Source organism: Tiliqua scincoides, chromosome 4 (assembly GCF_035046505.1).
Source record: "Tiliqua scincoides isolate rTilSci1 chromosome 4, rTilSci1.hap2, whole genome shotgun sequence".
NCBI lineage: Eukaryota > Metazoa > Chordata > Lepidosauria > Squamata > Scincidae > Tiliqua > Tiliqua scincoides.
In genome coordinates, this window is record NC_089824.1 from 106,591,443 (window position 1) to 106,619,241 (window position 27,799).

The 27,799-nt window shown below is 45.2% G+C and overlaps 1 protein-coding gene across 1 annotated transcript; it reads left to right on the forward strand.

The window, feature by feature from the left end:
* Window positions 1-5,577: 5,577 nt before the first annotated feature.
* DELE1 (DAP3 binding cell death enhancer 1) lies at window positions 5,578-26,806 on the forward strand. The gene is made up of 12 exons (XM_066623464.1): window positions 5,578-5,701; window positions 5,816-5,933; window positions 11,162-11,246; window positions 11,362-11,497; window positions 12,229-12,366; window positions 15,720-15,775; window positions 18,972-19,050; window positions 22,899-23,041; window positions 24,007-24,168; window positions 24,656-24,748; window positions 25,656-25,812; window positions 26,064-26,806. Exons 1-12 carry the CDS (start codon window positions 5,671-5,673, stop codon window positions 26,303-26,305), a joined length of 1,440 nt encoding a protein of 479 aa, XP_066479561.1. The 5' UTR covers window positions 5,578-5,670; the 3' UTR covers window positions 26,306-26,806.
* The last annotated feature ends 993 nt before the right edge of the window (window positions 26,807-27,799 follow it).

Genomic DNA, 27,799 nt, shown 5'->3' on the forward strand with positions numbered 1-27,799 from the left:
TTAGGTAGGATTGGGCCCTGAGCTAGCGGTAAAGACTGGATCCTAGTTGGTCATGTGATTTCTGATTTGCACAATTGGATGTTGCTGTGATAACTGCTCATTGTTCGTTCTGCTTGGTCCCTGCACATGCAAAAGATTTTCCCCATGAGCATATGTGAGACATGTTCTGAAAAGCCCCCGTGGTAACAGTTTATAATGGTGAAGTGGTGTTTCTTACCACACTTTAATAATACAGGCATTCCTGTGCCTGTAGAATAGCTGAATTAGGGCCCAATCATATCCAGCTTTCCACCTCTTATGCAGCTGTGTCAATGGGGAGTGCACTACATCCTGCAGTGGAGGGAAAGTCACGGAGGCCTCCTCAAGGTAGGGGAATGTTTGATCCCTTACATCAGGGCTCCATTGCAGCTGCATCAGTGTTGGAAAATTGGATAGGATTGGGCCCTTCATTGGGACAAAAATGTAGATGCATTAATAAACAAAAAATACTTTGTTGTCGCATAAGTTGCAATAAGTAAAATGTAAGCTTTTAGATCAGCTTAGACTGCTTAAACTGCTGCACTGTATGCCTTTTGAACAGTTTAAGATTAAGCTGGTCTTCAGAGTAATTTAAGCAGTTTAAAATACTCAAAGGACTTAACATTCAAGCCAAGTTAACTGACTCGAGAGGCTTAAAGTAGAGTCAGCCTGGCAATATTGTAGCAAGGTCTCTCATAAAAATTAATTCCCAAGGTGTGCAAGAAACATTTGTCCCCAAATCATAGGCATCTGTGTGCACTGTTCCATTTTGATTGCATCTTCTGCAAGAATATTTGTATAAAGGGAACTGATTGACGGGGGGAGGGGGGAAGCATGAGCAGGTAAGGGAATTATTAGGGCTGCAACCAGATTAAGAAAAATTGGGGGTAGAATTCTATGTTCCAGTTACTGCAGCGTAGAATTTGGTGGAAGTCCCAGCCCACCACACATCTTCAAATATGTCTCTTCCTGCCATGATACCAGTGCAACAATGAAAATAGGCTGGCAAAACACAACACCACTGTAGCTGTATTGCCTTGCATCTCCACCAGCACAGGACCAAGGATAGGGTGTGGAGATGTGGGTGTGTTGTGAGCAGAATAAAGAGGGGCACGCGTGTCAAATCTTATAACTCACTCAAATGTCCTCAAAAATAGCCTAATATTACATTGAATTAAGAAACTGCATAAGTAAAACAAGCACCTAGGAACTGAACAGAGAGCAAAAACTAACTGACCCTCACTTCCTCCCTTTTCTCTGGCAAAGGGTTTCCTCCAAGTAGAAGATTCTATCATAGTCTGGGAAAGTGCCTTTATTTATTTTACGAAGCTGCATTCTTAAAAGGGAGCAGACCCTCTTCAGTTGGGCTGCTGCACTGAAAAGGGTGTTTTTCACAAATATGAGTTTGTGTGAATAGCATAAGGCAGTGGTTCTCACACGTTTAGCACTCGGACCCACTTTTTAGAATGAGAATCTGTCAAGACCCACCAGAAGTGATGTCATGACCAGGAGTGACATCATCAAGCAGGAAAATTGTTAACAATCCTAGGTTGCAATCCTACCCACGCTTACCCTGAAGTAAGTTCCATTGACTATCATTATTAAAAGCATATACATAGTAGCCTGTTAAAAGTACAGATCTGTAACATGTCCCCAAATGCAGTCACTTACAATGGTGGCATCAAGTCTAGTATATTAAAAATAAAATATTGAAATGAATGGGAACCCATCTGAAATTGGCTCATGACCCACATAGTAGGTCCCAAATCACAGTTTCACTGGGATAAGGAGACAAACTCTGAGTTCCCAGCAGTTGTCTATGCCACAGTAGCTTTTGCATCAGGAGGTACTGAGGCATCTTGCATTGTACATGAGTGTGGGGAGCATCATGGAGGCTTCTCCCCACAGTTGGCCGTGGCAGCTGTTATTGTGCTACTCATTCCTTGGGTTTGCAGGGGGGATGTCTGCCTGACAATGGCTATTCATTGCACCTGTACCTCCCACCACCCCAGTTCACCCTTCCTAAGATTGGGGCTGGGTGAGTTGGAGTGATTGGTTTGTATATGAGGCCAACATGTGGTCAACACCACATGACAGAAGGCAGTAGTTCAGATGTCCATAGCACTGATGAGATTACTGGGAAAACTCTGCCACTGTGGAGTTATTTGGGCTCTTGATTCCCCCTCCCATTGTCATAGCAATAATGCCAGTACTACTTGGGCAAAGGGTTGCACAGATTTCTCTCACATAACTTACTCCATAATTCATTTCCTCTACTTGTGTTAGCCTTACTTCCCACCCTTCCTTAATTCAGAATGACTCCTCTTACAAATGTGTGAGAAAGAGCTATTCATGTTGAGGGGAAAGACTGACAGACTTCAGTTGCTGCTATTGGAATGTCTGGCACTTCATCTGCAGACCAATGTTTAAATCACCTCTCTGTACTCATCCCTTTCTAGTGCATGAAAATTGAAACTTTTTTCACTTGAGCAGTGGAACCCAACCTTTTTTTTTCACTTACATACCACTTGACAGCCTATTTCCATAAATTGTACCCTTCATACTAGCAAAATTTTGTAATTAATATAATTACTATTATTTTGAATTTATATGTTGTAATTATAAATAAATTGTCCAATAATGAGATTTTAAAAGCCGGTTTTCAACCACTGATCCATATCTGATAATACACGAAGTGAAAAATTAATTTAAAACTTAAAATGATGGCAAAAACTACCATATGAAGAGAAGAACCAGAAGAACTCACTCACTGAACACTGCTTACTGGACAGACTGAGGTGCCTGCTTATATATACACCGGTACTGGTGTGAGACAGTACTTGAATGTTTGCGGACAGTGAGAACTTAGCCTATAAAGGGGCGTGCTGCAGAGCATGTGCACTGTAGTGGCATGTTCGCAACACACCATTTAGGGAGGAACTCCCCACCATTTGCCAAAATAACAAAGTGAGGGGCTTTTCTTGAGGTTAAATAACAAAGAAAACCTGCACCACCACTCGTCATAACATTGAATTCATTTCACAATTTTTTACTTCATTCATTCCACCTTTATTGGCATAAATTTTTTTTACTTGTATCTTGTCTTTCACCAGTGGTTACCAAACTTTGAGTCAGGACCCACCAGGGGGTCACCACCCAATTTTTGGTGGGTCACAAAACCGACAAGCTGATAACTGACAAAATATATTGAGCCCTATAGAAACAGAAATGGAACAACACATGCACATTTACTTGCCACTTTGTCCACATTTACTTGCCAATGTCCACTTTGAAGGGCAGGCTGAAGGGAACACAAGGCCACCAGAATGGTCCTGATTTGATGAATGCAGGCCCCAAAAAATTCTCCAGAAGGAATATTTTCCAAGCTGACAAGGAAAATATATTGAGCCCTATGGAAAATGAAACTGAGGGTGCAATCCTAACCCACTTTCCAGCACCAACATAAGGGCAATGCAGCTCCAAGGTAAGAGAATAAACATTCCCTTATTTTGAGGAGGCCTCCTTGAGAGCCACCCAATTGCAGGATGCAGCACATGTCCCATTGGCACAGCTATGCCACTGCTGGAAAGTTGGTTAGGATTTAGGCCTGAGCCACACATGCATGTTTACTTGTAAGTAGGCAAACTTGCCTCCGCTCATACTGAAGGCCAGGTAAAGGGGAATGCAAGGCCACTAAAATAGTTCCGATCTGATGAATGTGAAGCTCCGCAAACACTCCAGAAGGTGCCTTGCCATAGTAAAAAGGATAAAAACAGAGGCTTGAACAGATGGTAAAATGTGGGTCCCATTGGAGTGTCATTTTTTAAAGTGGCTCCTGGTGCTAAAAGGTTTGGGAATCCCTTTCTTACATCGTTGACATATGAACCTTTTCCTGCCATTATTCAATATTTTTTAGTATACCTAAAGTCCTGGTGCGTCCTCAGAGATGCAAGTACCCCAGGTTGGGAACCACTGCAGTAGAGGGTTTTTAGGGCAAAAGAAGACTCTGACTCCCATTAGTTTTTTGCTTCCCATTAGAAAATCTGTCCTAACACCCTCTTTTTCCTCAACACCTGTGCAGTCTAACCTAATCCCATTTTGGTTTCAGGCTGGCTATCCTGGGAACTAGGCAAGATTTCACCTTGCAAGGGGTAGGGCCAAGCTGAACTCTTAGGAGAGGTCATACTAATTAAGAGAAAGGAAAGTTGGAGCCTACAGAAGGTCTTGCAAATCTGGGTGCTAAATTCTGACAAACTGCTTCAAACACAATAAAGTGTAATAGATTATGTGGGGGGGGAGGGCTCAATGCTTTGCCAAGAGCTCCCAGCAACCTGCCATTAATGCTGCCTGGGTTCTCAGTTACTACTTCTCAGTTACTTACCCATACCTCAAAACGTTGTTGAAAAGATAAAACAGAGAAGGAAAAGCATGTGCCCCATCCTGAGCTCCTTGGAATAAGGATGTGATAAAAGTGGGTAAAAATGGATAAATAAAAAACGACTGTTTACATTCACTCTGTCATTTATTGAGTTCTAAACAGAGAGCCTAGTTAAGAGACAAGAGCTTGTTTCCATACAAGCTCAATGTAAAGTCCACTCTAACTGGAAGGCATTACATGCCCCCACATTTGGAAAACTTCAAGGATAACCTCCAGCCATTGGTTTATGTTCTTCTTCTAAGGGCTTGATCCTAACCAACTTTCCAGCGCTTGGCATAGCTGTGCCAGTGGGGCACGTGCTGCATCCTACAGTTGGGGAGCAGTCATGGAGGCCTCCTCAAGATAAGGTAATGTTTGTTCCCTTACCTCTGTGCTGGAAAGTTGGTTAGGATTGCACCCTAATTGTGTACTTGTGTTTGTAATCAGCTTTAATTCATTTCTGAAGAACAAGCTCTCATTGTGGGTGGTAACTGAGGTCTGTTTCTCAGCCTTTTCAGTGCACTGGGGACTTGGGAGAGGGACCGACTCTGGAAGGCAGCAGTTCTGCTAATAAAATTTGCAAGAGCTGCTCCAGTTGTAACAAATCACCCTTTGTCACAGGTCAGGAAGGACCTTGCTTTTCTCTTTCTTTTTAAATTTGAGCTCCAAAGGAGAGCAGTCCGATTCCCCCCAGAAACCAAAGAGTCCAATCTGTCCTGACACTCAAGTCCCTCTATTGCAGTGCTTTTCCACCAGTGTGCCCTGGCTCCAGGTGTGCCGTGGGAGTTTGGAGGAGGGTCATTTCTTAGTAGGGTTATTGGGAGGAGTGGATATGAGCCTCCCACCAGCATCATGGTGTGCCCGGTCAGAGTCCAATCCTATGCAAGTCTACTTAGAAGTAAGGTCCGTTATAGTCCAGGGGGCTTACTCCCAGGAAAGTGCAACTAGGATTGACCTGTTCTCAGAAATCTGACAGAGGCTTGCAGTGCCTTTTCAGTGTGCTGAGGTGGGAAGCCACTGCTCTAGCGGGGAGGCTTCAGCCCTGGTGCACTGCCGGCCCTACGCCTGGCAGGTACTTCCTGGTCTGTTCTGTTGTTGGCCCTGCGCCTCCTGTGAGACGCATTTCCTGCGTCCTCTCGACCGACCGTCCACGTGGGGCTCAGCTCAGCAGCGCCTGCGGACGCGACGTCGTCTCTGTGAGTTGCGCGGGCCTGCCAAGAGCTAGCAGGGGCAAGATGTGGAGGCGCCTACTCTGCAGCCTGCGAGGTGGGTGCGCGCGTGGAGCGGGGCGCGGGGGCGCTCGCCTGCCTGCCTGCCTGCCTGCCTGCCGGCCGCCTTCCCTTCCCGGGCCTGACCCCTCTCCCTCTTCTCCCCGCACAGCGAAACCCCCTGGAGGAGGAGCTGCGGGCCTCTCCTGCGCCCGGCTGGTGGGTCCCATCCGGCTCCACGAGGGAGAGCCCCCGCGTCCGGCCCAGGAGGCCACACAGTCCGGCAAGAGGTGAGGACCTGGTGGGAGTCCTGCTGGAGAGACCGAAGAAGCCGAGAGGCCGCTCCATTGGCTGCGTAAAGCTGCAGTGAAGGCAGGGACCTGCGGTGGGTGGGGAGGCAGGTGAGGCAGAGCCTCCCCACCGGAGTCCTTCGAAAAGCGCCGCCACCATGTGAGGCATCCGCGTACCCACAGCCCACACGCTGGGCACTCCCTCCCTCCTTGCTCTGCATGGGGGTTGTGGGTGCTTGGGTGCCCGGCACCAGCACTTATCAATGGATTCTGGTGCCTCACTGCGCATGGGTTGTGGGTGCTTGGGCGCCTCACACAGCTGTGGCACTTTTCAAAGGACTTCAGTGGGGAGGCTCTGCCTCACCTCCTCACTGTGTATGGGTTGTGGGTGTTTGGGCACCTCACACAGACCTTTTCAAAGCACTCTGGTGGGAAGGCTGTGCCTCTCCTGCCTCCCCACCCACTGCACCTCCCTGATTACAAGGGGATAAAGAAAGGGAAAGAACCTCATTTTTGTCCAGTCCACAGGTGTACACATTTGATCCCTGTTGCATATATGCAACGTTGGGCAGAAATGGCTTAACTTGTTTTCCCCCTTTTCTCTGTGTGCGTGCCTACAGATAATAACTCTGTACATCTGAGGAAGTGGTCTGTAGTCCACGAAAATTTTAAACAAATTTAAGGTGCTGTCAGTTTTCTTAAGGTTGCTGCTGCAACAGTGCATACGCCTAACCTAAAGAAGATTAGGCAGGCATGCAGCCCACTATGAAACTGAAAATTGGCAACGGTGTGTTGCTCTGTCCAACTCTGGGGAAAGCTGCCCATTTAAATCAATTGAAAAATCCAGGATTTTGACACAGCTTTGAACACCAGATTGAATGCTCTGATACAAAAAGTGTCTGCAAAGAGAGGTGCACTTAAAATGCCCTCTCAGACCAGCTCCCAGACGTAATCTAGTACTGTATTCATGCAGAATCTTTGTGCACCACTGATTTAACTGAATTTAAATGTTTAAATTTTAAAAAAAATTCATATGAAATTAAAACCCGAGTTAAAACAGGAATTAAAGGCAATGGTCAGGGAACAGTGCTGCTTATTCACAGATGTGCTAAAATCCTGAATTTCTCCATATGGGCTCCTCTCACTTTCCTCCCAGGGGAGGGGTAAAAGCAGTCTGCCAAAATCAGAAATTTTGACAATGTTATTTAAGTCTTCTTCTATTAATATGGGAGCAACACATTTGCCTGTCTTCTGGTTTATTATTAAGAATATTTATATACCACTTTACAGCAAAGAAGTTCACAAAGCGGTTTACAAACAAAACCAAATAATTAAATGGCTCCCTGTCCCAAAAGGGCTCGTGATCTAAGAGGAGATGCAGAAGGGACATCAGCAGCAGCTGCTAGAAAAGACACTGTGCTGGGGTGAAGGACAGTTACTCTTCCATTGTTAAATATAAGAGGAGCACCATTTGAAAAAGTGCTTCTTTACCCATTTAGCAGGCTTAATTTAGGATATTCTTTTTACATTGCTAATTTTACCTCCAAGTATTTGCATGAAAGTGAAAGGAATACAATATATCTATGTTTAACTGAGTTCTGCTTTGAGGCAAAGGGAATATAAGAAATGGAGGACTCCCTTGGGCCTCCTAAGACTTTAGGCATTAATAAAGCATTAAAAACATCACTTCTGTTTTTTTCAAGAAAACCATAAGTGACTTTTTTTGCTCTAACAGTCATTCTGAGCCCAGCAGAGATCACGGATGGTGCTCACGGCCTCTGCTGGACTCAGACCACCCTTCAGAGGCAAGGCTTCGCCTCCAGAAGGGGTGTGAACGGGGAGGCCCCGCAGACTGAATCTGTGGATATGCGGGGCCCCCTGTACATCAATTTAGGTATCATGTTCCTAGGTAATGATCATACAGTATATAGTAGCAGCACTTGAGAAACAGCCCAATCCCAACTTGCATTCGTGCGGCTGGGCCATTCAGCCATGCTGTATCCAGTGCAGGTAAGGAGCAGTCTGAAGGTCTCCTCAGAGTATTTTCCCCCTTATCCTGTGTACTGCTTCTGCCTACCCAGTAGGGCTAGTCAGAGCAGCACCAGCTAAATCACTAGTGTAAGTCCAAGCAGCCCCATTTAGGGCATTCAGGTCTGGGAGGAAGGACAGGATACTGTAGAAGCCTCCTCCACCAATCCCGCGCCCCCTCCCCAGCCTTATCCACTCCCAGTTCCACCCTCCCCCCCACTCTGAAACACCCCCTCCCCAAGACCCTGCACTACTCAGCATTTTTTTACCTCTGCCAACCTGTGCTCCTTTGGATGCAGTGCTGGCATGCTGGCTCAGGCCTTCCCATTGGTGCTGCCTGCACTAGAGTAGTCGCAAATGTGCTTTACAGCATATTTGCTTCACTCTAGGCTGGCACAGTGGCTGCTGCTACTTATTATATAATAGGTGAGGAAACCTGTCCAAAACTCTATCTGTCCCCACTACTGTTGAAACTTATTATTTTATAGAGTGCAGTCAGTGTTCATGGTAATTCACTGCCCCAAGGAAGATACAATTGAAAGTGTTTAGTAGGGGAGGTTACAGAGGAAGGCAAAAGTAATGGCAAGAGTTTATACAGGCACTGGAGTGCCACTACTCACTCATTTTAGATTGGTAATATCTTAGGTGGCAAGCTGTAGGGCTGGGATTGGAATGCTCTTACTATCTTGGACTGTCCTTGCTCATAAATCCTTTCCCTTCATCATCTAGGCTAGCTTCTTGAAGCTTAGATTGTGGGGAAAGTATGACTGTAACACAAAATGAAGTCTGGCCCCTCATGCTGATCTATGTGTCTTCTTTACTCTTAGCTTCCCACCCAGTGTACTCTCATAGAGACTTTACTAGTCAAGAAGAGAGTTCACCTTAGTCTTGTATCGGTGCTGGGGTGAAGGGGACCAATCATGGCTTGGTTCTTGTTGTCCATTTTTGTTATAGTTGTGGTGTACTGGTTCTGGTCTGCAGGTTTCATGGTGGGTGGCAGCCTTTGCAGATTTCTTGTTTGCTTGAGGCTGCATTCTTTAAGCAGGCTTCCAGTGTGCTTGGCAGGAAAGATATGTACAGTAGTTTATATTCTCAGCATGTGATATCAAAGTCATGATCAAAGTCCATTTTTCTTTGGAACAAGACTTTCAGCCCAGATCTTATTTTTCAAAGCCCATCTGCTTCTGCTTCAGAGCTGTTAAAATAAAGGTCAAGGGAGACTATGCAAGGTTTTTTCACTCTGCATTTGAAAGAGCAAAAAAACTTTCAGCAGATGGAGGTCAGGTCTGAATGCAAATGTCAGAGAACTGAAGCGGTTGTCCAGCTAAGTGGATAAGTGGAGATGTTTCTTAAGTATGCTCTGCCTTCACCTGGGCTCTAGCTGTAAGTTGAGAATCATGGAACATTACCCATGCATAAATAGAAGGCAGACATACAGATTATTGATGCAGCTGTAGCAAGAATAGCTTCAATTTCATATTGTCAGGAGTCTCATATTAAAGGATTAATGCTTTCACCTTGTTCAAAAGGCTGCTCTATGTTTCCGGTTAGCACTGATTTCATGTCTTCTTGTTGGCCCAGCTCTGTACTTTGGGTGTTTCAAAGATTAGATCCAGTATGGCTCAGAGAGGATTGTGGAGACAGATTTTCCTGGGGGAAAGACCAAGGTTTCCTCAAGTCTTGCTTTGCTTCTTCCATTTTAAGCTGATTGAATTGTGCCTGACTCTTTCCTTAAAGAAGAGTGCCTACTGCTTTGTCACTTTTCAGCTGCAATTGTTGTGCCATTCCAGAGCAGAAGAACTGAAGTCTTTTGAATCTTGGGTTCTTGTTCTCTTTCATGCCCTTTTGTTGGGCTTGCCTCTGTCCCAGGTTACTGCAGCTATTCCTAGCTAAGATTAGTGCAGCAATTCTGTATAATGTATGCATTTCAAATATTTGCTCGTTTACAGGTGACATTATTACCTGTATGTTTAATCAAGGGTTTCTGTGGCTTTATTAACCAAGCATCAGTCCTCCATCACTAACTCAGACCATACTCTCTCTCCCCCTTCCCCCAACCAACGCACATACATGCACCAAATTGTCTCCAAAGCACACTCACACTGCAAACATCCCATAGTCCAGTAATGTATGATTAACTCCAGAGCAAATATACTAAAAATACATTTAGTTATTCAAAGCTAAAGAGAGGGGCTTATGGAACAGATGGCAGTTTTCCTTCACAAGACTGAAACTCTGCATAATAAAACTTGCAGCCCAGTCCAACCTAAATCCCCTCTGCCAATATAAACCCACCAAGGAGGCATGTGCTGCATCCTGTGGTAATGGGGAGCAGTTAGAGAGGTTTCCTTGGGATAAGTGAACTTTTGTTTACTTGCTTTGTTCACTCCAGGTCTTTGTGCCAAATTACGTTGTGCAGCTCAGTTCTTTGGGAGTTCTCCCCCTTCCCCTTTTAAAATCAGAAGATGACAAGAAGGGAATTGGTGCACAATTGGAGGTTTTCCCACTTCTAGGATAGAAAATGTCGCTACACAGAGCCTAGTACCTCACACAGAGATGATTCACATGGTTCATCCACAAGAAAATCATGCTACTCAGTTCAATCTGACTTCACCTGAAGGCATTTTAGCCACTTGCTTTGCTTTTGTGCATTTTTTCTGATATCTTCGTTTTCTTCCACAAGTTGTCTGAAGAGAGTCATCTGGCCTCAATACCCTTGGTGTGACACTTTACATGCAGTAATAATGTGTGCTGTTGGCACTACCATTGGCCATACAAAGATGTAATTTAGAGGTACAAATATTCCAGAATGGGTTATCTCTCTTGTGTGCTGGATTGGAACCTAGTGCATCCAACTCCTTTCTCTTACTTCCATGTCAGAAATGACTTGGCTTAAAATACTGCATAGAACACTTGTGTAGCATACACTCAGCCTTCTGACTATCCCTGCCACCTGACACTAAGCCAAACTCATTGGGGTGAGCAGTTTGGAGAGGAAAAGGAGATGAGGTCAAATATTTCTAATCTTGCTTAGATGTAACAGAAATATAGGTGAATATCTGTTGAGCCACAGATAACAACATTAGTTTCTGCATCAGTTTGGGTGTACAGTTGGAGCAATCCAGACACAACTTGGTTCCCTAAGTGCAGGATGGATGCAATTTGATTGTCTTGTCATTTTTTTTTAAATCTTTCCGAAGCTGGCATGGCAGACACCAGCAGCACAAAGGCTTTGGATGTGGGAAACTGTTGCATCGCTGCATCCCCTTGGATGCCTTCACATGGGTAAGTGTTACAATTGTATGGTGGCAGAGCAAGGGAATGTGGATGCTCCATAATGAGATGAAGGCCCCACCAAAGTTGCACTGACATTGTTTCAATTGTTTCTCTTCTTTGCCAGAGCGCATTGGCTGTCCTTGCCCTGGAGCTGGCAAAACAACTCCCGTGGCTGAGTTCTTTGAAAGTGGGTGGAGGAAACACAGGGTTTCGCAAGTGGTATGGTCAGCTTGCCGGTGTGCCATCACTTGAGCAATCAGGTAGGTGTGTTAGTGGATGCAGCTCCAGTAACAGCAGAACTAAATCAGAGGAGTGAAGGTTTCCACGGTCTTTTTCTCTTCACTGGAAACAATGCAGTGTATTAGAGATTTAGGGCACAATCCTATCTTGCGCTGCAACAGACAGGCCAGGAAGCCTGCACTGTATCCAGCACAAGATAGGGGTCCAAAGTGGCTCAGCCAGAGGCAAGGAGAAACTCTTCCCCTTACCCCTGGGTAAGCCACCACAGCCCCAATGGGTCTCTTTGGACTTGCGCCACCTTTGGAGGTGGCATAAGTCAGAGGAGAGCAAAGCTGAGCGGCATATCTGCCAGGTCCCAGCCCCACCTCCCGCTTGCCCACCTGACCCTGGGACCAGCCTCCACCCACCCTCCTCTGCCCCGAAACGCCTCCCTCCCACCTCCTCCCCGCCCTCCCCAGGCTCCTGCATTGGCAGAGCTTGGCCAACACAACCTACCTGGGGCAAGTCAACCTACCTGGGGCAAGCTGAATGCAGCCTCCGTGCTCCACCGCACCTCCATGCACTGGCGCGGCTTGCTCCTGAGGAAGTGCAAACATGCTTTATGGCACATTTGCAACCCTCCTGGGCTGGCACAAGGGACTTGCGCCAGCCGAAGGATGCTTTAGGTTGGCGCCCTTAGCTCTATAACCATTACAGAACTTTGTGTATCTCTATGAACTGTTAATCTGCTTTTTCTTGCCCCTGCTTTCAGTCCTTCCCTCAACTTCATCTACTTGCTCCAGTGGGGAAAAGGAATTTCACTTTCTGGGAGGAGAGGACACTAACCAGGCACTGGAAAATCCATCTTGTAGCAAAGCCGCATGGCCAGAAGACTGCCTTTCAGAAACAGGTACATCAGTTACAACTCCTTTCAGAAAGAGGTACAGTTTTGACCCTTGGGAGCTTCAACACAGGAAACATCAGAGGGCATGGAGAGGAATGCCTGACAGCCCACTGTTTCTGAGGCAGGAGAACAGAGAGAATGTGACTTGTTTTGCTTTGGGGGACGAGGCCATCTGGGCTCTCTGGTTAATTTGGAAGTACACATTCATTTGTTGGCTCTCTGTCCAATAGAGCTTCACAGAGCCCTGGTCCATTCCAGCTGAGCACTTTCTCTTTTTAGAGGGTTTGATTTCAATTTGCCAAGAAAAAATTGGGAAGAAAACTTTGAATTAAAATATTCTTTTCATACTTCTTTAGTTGTACTGTGAACCTTCAGTTTACTGGAGCTCAATTTAACTGGTTTCAAAAACAATGAACTTTTCTTGCTTCATTAAAAACTAGTCATATATTTTGCATGTGCACATCTCCATTGATTTCAATGCATTTGGATTAACAGGCTTTCAGCATTAAAGAACATCTTTTCCCCTCTATTAGTCCTTTAAATTACAGGGTTCACTGTATACCACTTGCTGTATACTACTGTATGCCTTCAAAAAGTCATTTTGAAGGCAACATGCAACACTTTTAATATATAAATCTGGAAAGATCTGAAAAGTTTTCTACAGAGTGCTGTTAGCCAAAAATGGCAATAATTTATGTTTAAAAAAAGTGATGTATCGACCATCTGGGCATCAGTCAATGGTGCTACATCTTAAATATATATTTGGAGTGATAATATGTGTTGGCAACCTTCAGTCTCGAAAGATTATGGTATTGCGCTCTGAATGGTGGTTCTGGAACAGTGTCTAGTGTGACAATCCCTTCCACACTGGGAGCAAGTGCAGTTTGTCCCTGGTCTGTCTCCCTGGCTATGGGCCTTCCTTCTTTGCCTCTTTGACTCAGACTGTTGGCCAAGTGTCTCTTCAAACTGGGAAAGGCCATGCCGCACAGCCTGCCTCCAAGCGGGCCACTCAGAGGCCAGGGTTTCCCACTTGTTGAGGTCCACTCCTAAGGCCTTCAGATCCCTCTTGCAGATGTCCTTGTATCGCAGCTGTGGTCTACCTGTAGGGCGCTTTCCTTGCATGAGTTCTCCATAGAGGAGATCCTTTGGGACTAAAGAGGCAAGAGGATGTGAGTCCACATCCTGAACCATGACCTGTGTTTTCTTCAGGCTGATTGTCAGTCCAAAATCTTGGCAGGCCTTGCTAAAACGATCCTGGAGCTGCTGCTGTTGTAGGAAAGTTGTTTGCCCGAGTTGCACTAAAGAGGCTCCAGGTACTTGCAGAGAGTGTCTATCCAGAATCACAGTGCGGATTCCGAGCCAACAGCTCCACCACTGAAATGGTATTCTCCCTTAGACAACTGCAGGAGAAATGCAGGGAACAACGACAGCCACTCTTTATAGCCTTCATAGATCTCACGAACACTTTCGACCTGGTCAGCAGGGACGGCCTCTTCAAGATCCTCCCCAAGATCGGATGTCCACCTAGGCTCCTCAGCATCATCAGATCCTTCCACAAGAACATGAAGGGCACTGTTGTCTCCACATCAGACCCCTTTGACATCCAAAGCGGCGTGAAGCAGGGCTGTGTTTCTTGCACCAACCTTGTTTGGGATTTTCTTCGCTGTCCTGCTGAAGCATGCCTTTGGAACTACAACAGAAGGCATCTATCTCCGGACCAGATTAGACGGAAAGCTCTTCAACCTCTCCAGACTGAGAGCAAAGTCCAAAGTCCAGCTGAAATGTCTGCGTGACTTCCTCTTTGCCGACGATGCAGCTGTCACTACCCACTCTGCCAAAGATCTCCAGCAGCTCATGGATCGTTTTAGCAAGGCCTGCCAAAATTTTGAGTGATAATAATCTTAGCATATTTTACTTGGAAGTATTTGGCCCATTAAAATATACAAGCAGGTGGTGGGAGTAGATATAGCTGTATAGCATCTTAATGGCAAGTCCTCACAAGTGAAGTTCATATGAATATATAAAATTGCCTAACACTGACTCAGGCACAATCTTTTCCTCACTGCCCAATGGTGGCAAGGCTCTTACAACAGCATTGACTGCTGTGAAGCAGTCAGCACCTGTCGCAAAAGGTGCTCCAACAGCATAGAAGTTAGTGCGCTGCTAGAAGCGCCTTCGCCATTGGGAAGGCTTGCGCTTTCCCGCCCTGGCCATCATCGACCTCCCTGCTCGATGGAGCAGGTAAGATGACGGGAGAGGCAGGGTAGCTGGAAGGTGGAATGGAGGTGGGAGGGGGTAATGGTGGGTGTGTAACAGCAGGTGGGGAGGCCGCGAGAGGGGAAGGATCCGTTGCAGATGACCCGCGCCAGATCTTTCTCTGGCAGTAGCCTCCCGTCCTGTTTCAGTCCTCTGACTTTCACTGGCAAACTTGCTGGAACAGGTCCCATTTTCCTGCTGAAGTCTCCTGGCCCATCCGCTCCACCATGGATTGCGGCTTTCACCAGTTTGCCATCACTGTGATGGGGGAGGAGAATAAGATTGGGCTGTCAATTCATTGTTCCATCTAATACAGCACTGTTTAGCAGCACCTGTCTAAGGCTTTTACAGAAGTTTATCTCGGTCCTATCAAGGGACTAAGTTCATACTGTAATACACGTGCTGTACAAGAAACTCCCTTGGATACATTATTTGGCAGAATCTTCAGCATTATGGTCATCATAGTACTTTCAGGGAAAATGTTGGTTACCAGCTTAAGGGTACAATCCTAACCACGAGTTAGGATGTTTGCGCCCCCTTGGGGGCAAGTTGTGCCAGAACACAGAGGTTCACTGGCACTTGGAGGCTGCATCCAGCCTCCATGGTGGCTTGCAGGGCAAGCTCTGGGGTGGGCGGGGAGGAGGCAGGAGGGAGGTGTTCCAAGATGGGGGGAGGGAGGGCAGCCCCGTGGCGGGCAGGCAGGGAGCGGGTGGCGGGGCTGGGATCCAGCTGTTATGCAGGATCCCAACCCCATTCCTGAGCAGCACAGAGCAACTTCAAGCCGCTCTGCTCTCCTTGGACTTGTGCCACCTCCTGAGATGGTGCAAGTTCAAGGAGGCCAATAGGGGCTGCAGTAGCTTACCTGGGCGTAAGGGGAAGAGTTTCCCCTTGAGCAGCCTTGCTGAGCAGCCTTGGCGTCCTTTCTTGCCTGTTCCAGTGCAAGGTAGGATTGCACTGTAAGTTTAAGTTGTATCAGAATTTAAGTTTGCTAATACAATGAAAGAGTAGAAGAAGCAGCTATAGCATGGGGAGCTGGTACCATGGCAAGGTGACCAATTCTCTGTTGAGGCCTCAGTCCCTCACTTCCTTGCTTTTTATTGCAGGGGACTTCCTTCTCCAGCCTAGCACAGGCTCTGGTTCAAACTCATGCCTATTACAGGTACTGCATCTTATTTATTTATTATTTTAGAAATTTATATACCACCTTTACATCATTCAAATTATATTCAAGGCAGCCTACAACCCCACTATAATAACAATAATAAAATATAATAATAGCAGTAAAACAATTATAAAAGCAGCACTAAAAACACTCAAAGCCCAGAGCTCCAGTTAAACCAGCAGGATGGAATTCACACAAACAAATTAAAATTACACCAGAATATCAGAATCTTCTAACAGGAATGGGGCCAGTCATATCTCACTAGGGAGAGAGTTCCAGATTCATCTGCCTATCTGAAAGTGGTGGAACATACAGGAGAGCCTCCCCTCCTGGTCTTAACAGGTTTGTATGGGAAGAGGTGGTCCTTCACGTGTCATGGGCCCAAGTTGTTTAGGCCTTAAAGATTAGAACCAACACTGTGAATTTCCCCCAAAGTACATCTTTATGTTAGGCTTGGAATGTAGCAAGAGTTTTCCCCAAAGTCTCTGGAATATGGGGTAGTGAGCTGGAAAAGTGCACATCCTGTCCATGCATACACCCTATATAAATTTGATATGGCTTGCCATATCTGCAGTGTGGGATCTTTATGCAATTCATCATAAACATTTCCTTGTTGGTGTCTAGGTCAACTAAGTAGAGACTAGGAGCACAGATGTGTATTCCATTGTTTGGTTGGGACCCAAATCTGTGTAATAAGAGCACGGAAAAAATTTACCTGCCTATAAGAGAGTACAAATCTTGGGCAATGATTACCAGCACTACCCCAATTGAGGATGTCGGAAGAGTGTGTGTGTGTGTGCGTGTGCGCGCGCGCGCTCGCGCTAGCTTGTCAGGGAATGAAGTAGCTAGCAACAGACTATCCCCACAATTTTGGCTGGAATTAAAACTTCACACAGGTTCTAAGGGCAGTTGTAAAATTTAGTGGGAGGAGGTTCAGAAGAGAAGCCTAGAAAACCAGCATGTCTGAAGGAAGAGGGCAGTGGAGTGAGATATAGGAACCCAAGGAAAGAGAAGGTGGAAGAGACAGAGAAATGAGGAAAAGAGGGGCAGAGAAGATGAGAGAGTTAAGGAATGTCTAATGAAAAGGGGAAACATGATTGGAAAAGCTTGCAAGGAGAAGCTGTATGCTGTTGGCAGAAAGTGGTGGTGAGAAGGTAAGGAGATCTAGTAAAGAGTACAGTAATGGTATCAGGAAAGAGTCAATATGCGCTGAAAAGCAGAGACTTGAGAAAATTATTTTTTATGAAAGAAGAGGCAAAGAGAGTGCAGCTGGGGCAAGACCTCATGCAATGCTTATGCAAGTCTGGAGAGTTTCTTGGTCCAAACTTGAGAGAGGTTTTTAAATAGCCATATTTATGTCTTTGTTCTTCCACTGTTTTGGGGGTATACATAACTGCTGTTACAGAAGCATTCTTGAGGTTGCATAAGAAAGAACAAACTCATCCTGTTTTCAGTAGTAGTCAAGTAGGCCATTTTTTGGTTAGCTGCATTATTTAAACTCATCTTGGCAAATGCAGAGTAACTTGTAATATATACTTCAGCCACTTGATGGCACCAAATCATTGCAGCACTGGATTGGTGAAACCTCTACTCCGTACATAGTATTGTCAACACTGACTTGCAGTGGCTTTCCATAGTTTCAGCCAAAGCCTTTCCCAGTCATACCTCATGAGGCCAGGAATTGACTCTGGAATCTTCTCTGGGTAAAGCATGTCCTCTGCCTCTTGAGTTATGGCCCTTTACCCAGGTTATCAGATCTGAAAAATGTGCAGAAAAGGGCAGCCAAAATGACTGAAAGGTTAAAACCCCTTTTTCATGAGTGATTTTTAGTTTGGGGGGATAAAAAGATAATTAAGAGTGTGTGAATGTATGATAGAGTTTTATAAAGTTGCAGTTTGGCCCTCCTTATCCGTGGGTTCAGGACCCCCGAATTTGCCTTAATGCAGATACCAACCTGCGTCTGGAGTGCCTCACAAAATGGGCTGCACTGCATGGTGCATACAGTGGTGAGGGGCAGATGGAGAGGTGAGGGAAAATATTTATTTTCCTTTGCCTCTTGATCACCAGTGAGTTTCCTTGGACCGGCACCAGCTCTTTAGCTGGCACAGGTCAGAGGAGAAAAGGGGGGCATGTTGGCTGGCTCTGGGGGAGAGGGAGAGCATCCAGAGCAGGTCACCCATGTGGGGTGCCACCCCTTCCTGTCCCCAGCCCTTCCCCCATTCAACCCTCTCCCCACCCCGTTCTGCCCTCCCTGCTGACCTACCTTCATTGGTGGGTGCTCCATTTCCTGCCACCGCATGCTGGGCTGTTCTGACCTCTTGCAGCTGCACTCCAGAAGCACATGGTTTCATGTGCTTCTGGAAGACTGTTTACAGTGGCCTTAATGCGCTCCCCGCCATTGGAACACTAGTTCCTGCAGCAGGGAGAGAGAGATAAGATTGGGCCAAAGGTTTTCAGTTAAAGGTTAAGAAGATATTTGTTACCCAGTTTGGAATGTTTTGTGCTAGATAATCTGTATCATTCTAGCATTCTATTGCTTGTTTTGAGTGTTCCCTTTCTAGCTGAGATCCAGCCATGTGGAAATGACATATTAGAGGATTTGCAAAGGAAGTAAAAGGTAACATTCACAGCTAGGGTAGCACATTTCATGTCAACAAAGTTTCTAGCAAGCAAGGACTGTGGGAACGCTAAGGGATCTGCTTAATGCCATTAGTTGGCACACACTCCTGAACAGCAGGATTGCTGCTATGGCAGTATTCTGATTGGCAGTTTTCCAAAGTCTAATAACAAGGCTGCATTTCAGGAAATTACTCCATCTGCCCATACCCCTGTTGGAGGATGTGATTCTCCAGGCTATGCTGCATTCATCTTCCTTAACAAACGTTTCCAGCAACTTCAGGAAGTCAGGAGACCAACACTTGATATTCAGTTCAGGTGGAGAGTGCAATATTTTAATTTGTCAATTCACAAATTGTCACAGAGTGGATTTGTCAACCTATCTAATCCTTTCTTTTCCTCTCCCCAACTCTACAGTGATTATTTAGAATTTCTGCACATTAGGATTCATTGCTACTTCCTTTGAAAGTAAATTTCCATAATGTGAAAGCTAGCACACAGAGAGGATTGCCAGTAGATGTGTGGGGATATAACCTATATAAGGTGTTGAATTTTGCCTTTTCATTCTTCTGTACAGGAGGAGTCTCTTACTGAAGTTGCCTCTGAAGTACAGCAGGTGTTTCAAGACAGCATTTCCGTGGCATTCAACATCCTCGGTAATAACTCAAGGAGTGTAGATTGCTAATCATTAGGCAGAAGGATATATGTGTCCACAGTATTGTAGGACCTAGTAGTGACATTTATGGGTAATTTAGGCTATCTACAGTGAATCGTGGCAATCCTGGGCACTTGTAAAAGTGGAAATCTTGGCAGATAGCAGCTAGTCACTAGCTAGGTCGGGGAAGGCCTAGGCCCAGGGAAATGGCTGTTGCTCCATTCTGACACAGTGAGCTGCACTTGCATTTTCCTTAACTTTGTGGTTTCATTATAAGCATGCTGTCTTCATTTGACTATAAGCTGCCAGCATGTTAGAACAGCTATTTTCAACCAGTATGTCATGTCACGTTGGTGTGCCGCAAATGTTCCACAGGTGTATCACGGGAGTTTGAGGAAGGGCCATTGGGAATGTGAGTCTCTTGCCAGCAGTGTGGCATGCCTTGTCAGTTGTCCAAAATCTGAAGGTGTTCCTTGACAATTTTAGTGCCTTGTCAGTGTGTTGTGAGATGAAAAAGGTTTAAAATTGCTTTATTACAACATATGTATCCCATAACTTTCAACAGTATTTATTTATTTGCTGTATAAGAGAAGACCCAAGGCAGCTTACAACAATGAGTAAAAATAGAAAAACATAAAATCACAATTAAAAACAAATTAAAACCCTTCACAATAAGTAGCATCTTTAAAACAGCAAGCAGATATTAATACAATAAAAAGAGCAACAGCAGCAATTTTCTAAAAGCCCCAAGTCTTAAAAAACCAGATGTTAAAAAGGCCAAGAACTCAGAAGGCTTGTCTAAAAAATAATCTTCAGGCCTCTCCGGAAAATTTCCAAGGAGGGAGCAGTTCTTAAATCAAGCAGGAGGGAGTTCCATAATGTTGGTGCCACTATTGAGAAGGCCCTATTTCTTGCCGCTGCCCCACACACCTCCCTGGACGGCGGCACTCATAAGAGGGCCTTCTCAGATGATCTAAGGGGACGAACTGGTTTATCTGAAAGTAGGCTGTTTCTCAGATGCCCTGGCCCCAAGCTGTATAGGGCTTTAAAAGTCAAAATCAGCACCTTAAATTAGGCCTGGAAACAAATGAGTAACCAGTGCAGCCACTGGAAAAGTGACCTGACAGAGTCAAACCACCTACCCCAGTGACTACACTGGCGCCACATTCTGCACTAATTGCAATGGTGTCAAAAGCCTCTGAGGATTCCAGCAGGACTAACGGAGACACACTCCCCCAATCCGGACCCTGGCATAGGTCATCCAGCAAGGCGACCAAGGCAGTTTCTGTCCCACAGCCTGACCTAAAACCAGATTGAAATGGATCTAGATAATCTGCTTCATCCAAGACCCTCTGGAGTTGAGACTCTACCACCAGCTCAATCACATTGCCCAGAAATAGGAGGTTAGAGACTGGCCAGTGATTGTTTAATACAGTGAAGTCTAGGGAGGGCTTTTTCAGGACGTACAGCAGACATGTCTGTCTGTGTGACACAGTCTTGATTATCATCTTGCCCCCCTTCAAGATGACCCTAAAACTCCTAGATCTCCCAGTGAAATAATCTTAGTTTTGTATTTGGTTTTATCCCAGACTTTTGGATGACTGCATCCAACTTCAAGGGATAAGGTTACATAGAATTTGCACAAGTCAAATAACCTTGTATCTTTGGAACATCTTCCCTTACATTATTTGCTGCTATGATTATATTTGGATATTTGAATTATAGAGAGAGAGGAAGGAAATCATCATGTAGGAAGCACGTACCCATTGGTTCTTGCTGCTCTGTAGTGATGAAAGAAAGGACTTCCTAGGCTGAGCATCTATGCTTGTAAGAATTCAGGAAGGAGGATGCCTCTCTGTCTTATGGTGGTCATGGAGCAGATGCTTTCAGGTTTAGTCCCAGCATCCCCCCCCCCCCCGGAGTTAAAAAGACCTTGGGTAGTAGGGCTTTAAAAATTCCTCACAGAAGACTTTGTTAGGTAGAGTAGACCAGGGATATCAAATTCGCTTTATATAGTGGGTTAAATAGCATTCATGGCACCTGCTGAGGGCCAGAAGTAACATCATTAAATGTTTGCCAGAAATAAGCACTGTGGTCTCACGTAGAAACTCATTAGCTTCAGATGACAGAAGAGAAAATGTGCAAATCTTGATCACATTTTCGAGATAGGAGAACCCAGTTAAACACTGGGAGAGCCCAATTATCACCTGGGCCACCCTTGCAGCAGCACCACTTCTGCTGCAGCATCATGTCACAGCTCAGCAGTTGAGAATTGGTCTGTGAAGCTGCACCTCAGCAGAAGCAGCCCTGCTGAAATGGCAGCCTGCATAGTAATTGGGCTCTTCCAGTGCAGCAGCCTCTCTCACTCCTCTTGGTCTGTCCCTTCCCCCCCATAGTGTCCCTTGCCTTCTGAGGCCTGCTTCCAACTCTCCCTCCCAGAGCCTCGACAGAAGTGGCACTGCTGAAAGGGTAGCTCTGGGAGATCCCAGTTATAATGGGGGACAGACGGATAAAGAGCTTCCAGGGGGCTGCATCTGTCACATGGGCCTTATGTTTGAAACCCTTGGTGTAGACCAGGGGTGCCCAGACTAATGCGGGCACCTCAGGGACACCCCAGTCTCCAATGAGCCTCTGGAAACTTGCTGGAGCCCGCACTGGCCCAGTGCAACTGCTCTCAGCGTGAGGGCGACTGTTTGACCTCTCACGTTAGCTGTGGGATGAGGGCTACCTCCACTGCTTACTGTTTCACGTCTGTGGTGCAGTAGTGGCAGCAAAGAAAAGGCCAACCTTGCTTTGTGCAAGGCCTTTTATAGGCCTTTTATAGACCTTATATTCATTCATATAAGTTCCACCTTTAGTATATTAATTTATGTAAACTTATGTAAATTTATGTAAATTTATTCAAATTTTAAATGTAAATTAATTCTTTTTGTCCCTGGCCCCCGACACAGTGTCAGAGAGATGATGTGGCCCTCCTGCCGAAAACTTTGGACACCCCTGATGTAGATAGTACTGTACTAGTTGAACCTACGAGTATGTATCTGACTTCATATAAAGCAGGTTCATATGTCCATATGAATCACTGACTCTGTACTTGAAGTTAGTTATTTCTAAGTGTGCCTCGATACAGACCCATGAGCCATTTCCCATTCAAGTAAGAATAAGCAGGCAGTTTACAAGACAAATGTTGATCTTGTAAATACTGAAGAAGGTTAGATGTGATGTGTGAATATGTCACAGGAATTTATTTATTTTTTTGCAATGGCTTCCTATTTCACTGTTCTTGGGTGCTGCCCATTTAAATTCACCAATACTTAAACCACATATTAATACAGTAAATGAGACGTTGGCACTAGGCGTGGGCCCAGTGAGTCATTGAGCCATTTGTTATACAACTGCAGTGGAGTTAGAACTGTGTCTAAATCATTAACCTCTGCTGTTTTAAGGGTCTGAAATCTCTTCTTGGTATGTTTTAATAACTTTCTGTTGTAAAACTGGGTTAGCAGATTTTAGTTTCTTACTTTCTTGTAAGAAACATAGAGAGATCTTGTATGAGCATAGAGAGAGCTTGTATGAAAAGGGATTTAAAGGCAGGAGGAAATGGAAGTGATGGGTTTTGTATTTAATGACCACTCACTCCTCCAGCTTCACTGTAGGATTGAATTAGAGGATTCACACTCCTAAAGGATGCTCTTCTAGAGGTCTGATACTTCTAAAGGCCTTTAGCAACCTGGTGCTCCCAAAGGAGCCGCCCCTGTGCTAACTGAAGAGGGTGTGTTCCACTTTTCAGAGATTATGAATTTGTGTCAGTATTGCTTGAATCATTTCTGTTCTGTATTGCTTTCCAAGGGCTAGAGCTCATGCAGGATGGGCAGCGCAAAATGGCCTTTTCCTGTTTCAAGCTGGCTGCAGACCAGAACTACAGCAAAGCTCAGTTCAATGTGGGATTGTGCTATGAACATGGAAGAGGAACTGAGAAGGATATGGCCAAGGTCCTCTAGTTTTATTTGTATTATTTGACCTGTGTGTTTATTATAGGGAGACCATGGGACCAGCTAGACTACGTTCAGCATGTGTCAGAACGTTCAAACATGTTAAATATATCCAAGCCATTCGCATTCCCCCTCCCAATGCCTCTCCTCTGAGAAATAGTGGCCCACGGTATCAGTGGGCAAGGCATCCACAGAGTCCACCATCCACAGATGCTGAGCCCCACCCCAGTGAGCCTCCAAGACACAGTCAGAAGCCACTTCCGGTCACATCCAGGAGGTGTTCTGAGATGCAGGGACACATGGCCCACTCCACGGGCTTCGCTGTGCCTTAGAAGGCCTCCAGGAAGGGACCAGAAGTCATGGACAGAAATTAAAAGTGGCTTCTGATCTTATCCTTGAGGCCTTCTGAGGAGGCAGTGTGGCCTGTACAGTGGGCCATGGGCCCGGTGTGGCCAATGGAGGGCCAGTACAGCCCTAATATGAGTAATTACTGCACCATGTCCCCATCCTGGACTCCAGCATCAGTGGATTTTGGCATCTGCAGAGTGTCCTGACCGAACTTCTCAAAAAAATAGTTCATGTTATAACAAAATCTGTCTGAACGTTATGTACGTCTGATCATGTTATGTATGTATTTGCCACTTAAGTCAAAAGATACTGTTCAGTGGGCAGTTTTCCCTCAAGAGAGTGGTGGGCATTCACTACAAGATAGAATTCAGGGTTGTCCTTGGTGCTTTCCCTCTTACACAGGGCAGTTCCTTCCCTGCTCTTGGTGGTTCTTTCCTGAACGGAACTGGAACCAACACACTTGGCACTTTTCTTAGGACTTCTGCAAGGGATTGGAGCACAGAAAGAGGGACATCTGCTGAGGAGGTTCTTTGTCCTGTGGCAGAGGCTGAGCTTGTAGGCCTTGCCCCTGATGTAACATGTCTTTGACTGTGGCTAATGCTGTCCTCTCTTCCTAGGCAATTCTCTATTACCAGCGGGCGGCTCACCAGGGGCACACGATGGCCAAGTACCGCTATGCTAAATGGATTCTCGACCATTGGCCAAAAGCAGACAATGACTGCACTGTACAGGAAGCAGTGAGTTTGCTGGATCAGGCAGCTGCGGCAGGGCTGACTCAGGTGAACATCTGCTAGCAGGGGGTCTGGAACAGTGCTGAAAAAGTTAAAGGGCCTCCCTGAGTTGCTGCTGGGAGTTGCTAGATGGCAGGAAAGTTCCTTCCTTTGCATCTCCCAGTTTAGTTTAGTTGTGCCATAACTGGATGAGAAAGTCCCACCTGGCTCTTCCTCACAATCATACAAATACTAATTTAACAGAATTCTGTGTTTTAATGCAAGCTTTGCAACTATACATTTGTCTTGATTTGTATTTGGCCTAGGAAGATGTGTAATGAGATCAGTGAGTTGCTGTTAGGGCCAGCATGTTAGTTGGACTTGGTGGACCCTAGACTCTAGCTCGGTATCTTGGCAAGGGTAGTAACCACTTCCATCTGTTGCCCTAGAAAGAGTAAGTGCTCCAGTAGCATACTGCTGAGCCTGGTTTGAAAAACCAACAGAAACTGGCAAACTTCTTATTTGTGGCTGATTTTTTTTTTCTTCCTCGATGCAGGCACAAACCTACCTGAGGGCATTCTATCTGAAGAATCTGGAGCCTGGCAAGAAGAGTTTGCAGGAGTACATGCATGTGGCAGCCAAGAAGGGGGTAAAGCTTTTCCTCAAAAAAAAATTCTGCTTTCCCATTTTGATGGGTGTTTACAGTGGAAAATTAGGATTTAGACAATCCAGCACACCTTCGCATTAAGCTGAGTGTTTAATACTTGGAATGTCATTTTAATGAAACACTGAGAATAGTAGCATGATGCATTGTTACTTACTTTTCTGGACAGTCTTAACCCATGTAGTATCTGTTCATACACCATGCACGTGTGCATATGCACTCACCATTGTGTATTTTTTTATATTTGGCACATTTTTATTAATATTGAGATAACACAAAATTTATGAAGCATCTATTGATTGATGACTTTGAGGGTCCCTTCCTACTCTATAATTCTCATTGGCAAATTTCTCCAGGTTTAGTATAGGTTTTTTCAGGACCTAGTCACCTCTTAGTACAGTTGGGACCATACAGAGGCATTTATATAAGCCCACTTCTACTTGATGTTGGTACAATCAAATATGTGCTGCTTTTGGGCATGAGCTTTCAATAAAATCATTTTACTCACATCAGATAAACAAGCTGAATCCAGTTTTCACATTACAGTGGGAGACACAGTAATGTTGCTCCTTCTCATGCCACCATGGGTAGCATGAGAAGACCCAGACCATGTGAGAGAAGGCCTGTACTGTGAATCTCCCCTATACCAGCTCCACCCCCCAAAGAACCGAATTAACGCTCATGTGGGAAGGAGTACATTGCTGTGGCTTCTGCACTGCCAGCATAACGTGAATACCAGTGCCAGTTTCGGTGTATGTTTATCTAGAAACTACAGTTTTAGAAATCGCCATTATAAGAAGAGACTACTACATACAAATGCATATATTTGCACTGCAGTAGCTGGTTCATACCCTTTATGCTTAGGATCCATAACGTGTGTATCTATGTGTAGGATTCTCCAAACAAATTACATTTGGGTGTTGGCTGTGAAAAGGAATTTGGAGTCACTCAGAACTTACTCTCCTCTGGAAAGCATTTCCAGAAAGCAGCAGCTGAAGACTACAGGCCTGCACAGGAGAGAATGAAAATGGCACAAGAGACGATAGCAGGTACTTGGGGACAGGGGCACAGCACTGGTGGAAAAGATTAAAAGTGTTATGGCACTGATGAATAAACACGCGTGGGCAAAACAGTGAGACATCTGCTGGAAAGAGGAAACACCTTGTGGGATTGTTGGGGCAAGGCCAAAAGGAGTAAAAGGCAGCTCCGCTATTTATTGCCTTTCTGTTCTTGTTTTCATTGTGTCCTATCTTTGCTACTGTATTTGTGCTGTTCATGTGACATCCTTTTTCTCTCACAGCTTTACAGAGTGGGCCCAAATTACCACTAACAAGAGCCATTTCCTCCAGTCCCTGCCTTCAGAGCCTTAATCAGCCACTGTTTTCTCACTTGGGACAGACAGCTTTTAGCCTGCTTCATTCCTGGAGCACAGGAAACCTCAGAGAAGTGACAAAGAGCTGCACAAACTATATGCCTAGTCCAGCTTTCCCAGATGGCCTTTCCCTCAAGCGACAGCCATTGGTCTGGTCTCCAGTTGGCTAACATGGACATCACGGACACTTCCTCCTCTCACTCTTGGAAGCAGATGACTAGGTCCTGACTAGCACTGCCATCCTTTTTACAGACACAATCGCATGGACATTACAAGCTTATGTTTGCATCTCTGCCTAATTGTACATGTTTTAATTTGATGGCTCCCCCAAGAAATCTCATCTAAGGAGCTGTACCAAGGAATGTTGCAGCCAAATTCCTGCTTTCAGATGCCCTGCACTGTACCCAAGAATCATGCCTTAGAAAGGAACTTCTTCCAGTTTCAGGATTGCTGCAAAGCACTGCAACCAGGTGTGCTGCTTGTCTAACCCTTGATGCACATAGCCTAATCTCCCCTGTCAGTTTTGCAAACCACCAAAAACTGAGTCATGACCACTGATGGCTTTCAGATCTACAGTTTGAGAACAACTGGTATAGAAATTAGCAAAGTCAAAGAATTGTACTCTGGTTTGAATGTTCTAATATTAAAATTTTATTTTCAAACAAAGTCAATGTTAAGAAAAACTTTTGAGTAGTGGGTAGAATAAAGATGTAATAAGACGACCTAGAGAATACAAGAATTTGGGGAAGGGGAGCTGCCCCAGGCTTATCTCTCAAGCAGGCTAGAGGTGCCAAATTTGTTATTAGACAATAACCAGTGAGGTATTGTGAGAGCCAGTGAAAGTGTCTGACAAAGAAGGTCACCCAGGTTCAAATTCCCACTTGGCCACAAAGATCACCAGGTGACTCTGGATCAGTCATTATCTTTTAGCTTAGCCTACCACACAGGGTTATTGTGAGGATAGAATGAGGAAGAAGAATGAATTCTGCCTTGAGCTCCTTAGAGGAACTGTGGGATAGAAATGTACTACAATTAGTACTGTAGTAGTGATACTTGATATTGAAAAGAAAATTTAACAAAATAAGAGTAATAACTCTGAGTCATTGACCCAGTGAGACCCGCAAGCTACTCTCAGGCTTGTACTATATATGCTTCTATATGTTGAAAAATTTATGCCTTAAAAATTGACCCTGAAAACATGGGTTGACCTATACACAGGTCAATATGGTTGGAAAAACCCTCCTAAGAATAGCTGCTTGATGAGAAGAGGGAGACCGAGCTGAGAAGTGGGACACGTGGGGGAGTGGGTGGGTTTTTAAAAAATGGAGCCATCTAACTTACCAGTAATTGTTCTGAGTCAGCAACAGAAAGCAAACAAATAAAACTGTTTTACTTTGTTCTGATGCACCACAGGCTGTGTTCATTTTCCAGCTTCTAGAAGTAGAGAGCTGCTCTTTTTTCCCCTTCCAGCATACTTGGATCATGTTCACTTTTCACTTTCTAGCATGCTCACCATGCTAGCAGTTTGAAATGTGAGCTCAGCTAGAAAAGACGACTACTTCCATATAGCAATGTTATCCTATTGCTCTGTCCTGAGGAGACAACCGGGCACAGCCATCTTGTACAGTGTTTTGCCAAATTCCCATTCCAAGCTTTTCCTGGAG

Coding starts and splice junctions, on each gene's coding strand:
- DELE1 (XM_066623464.1), top strand. CDS start 5,671: ATGTGGAGGCGCCTACTCTGCAGCCTGCGAG. Junction 11,498..12,228: donor GCCATCACTTGAGCAATCAG/GTAGGTGTGTTA, acceptor CCCTGCTTTCAG/TCCTTCCCTCAACTTCATCT. Junction 25,813..26,063: donor GGCACAAGAGACGATAGCAG/GTACTTGGGGAC, acceptor TTTCTCTCACAG/CTTTACAGAGTGGGCCCAAA.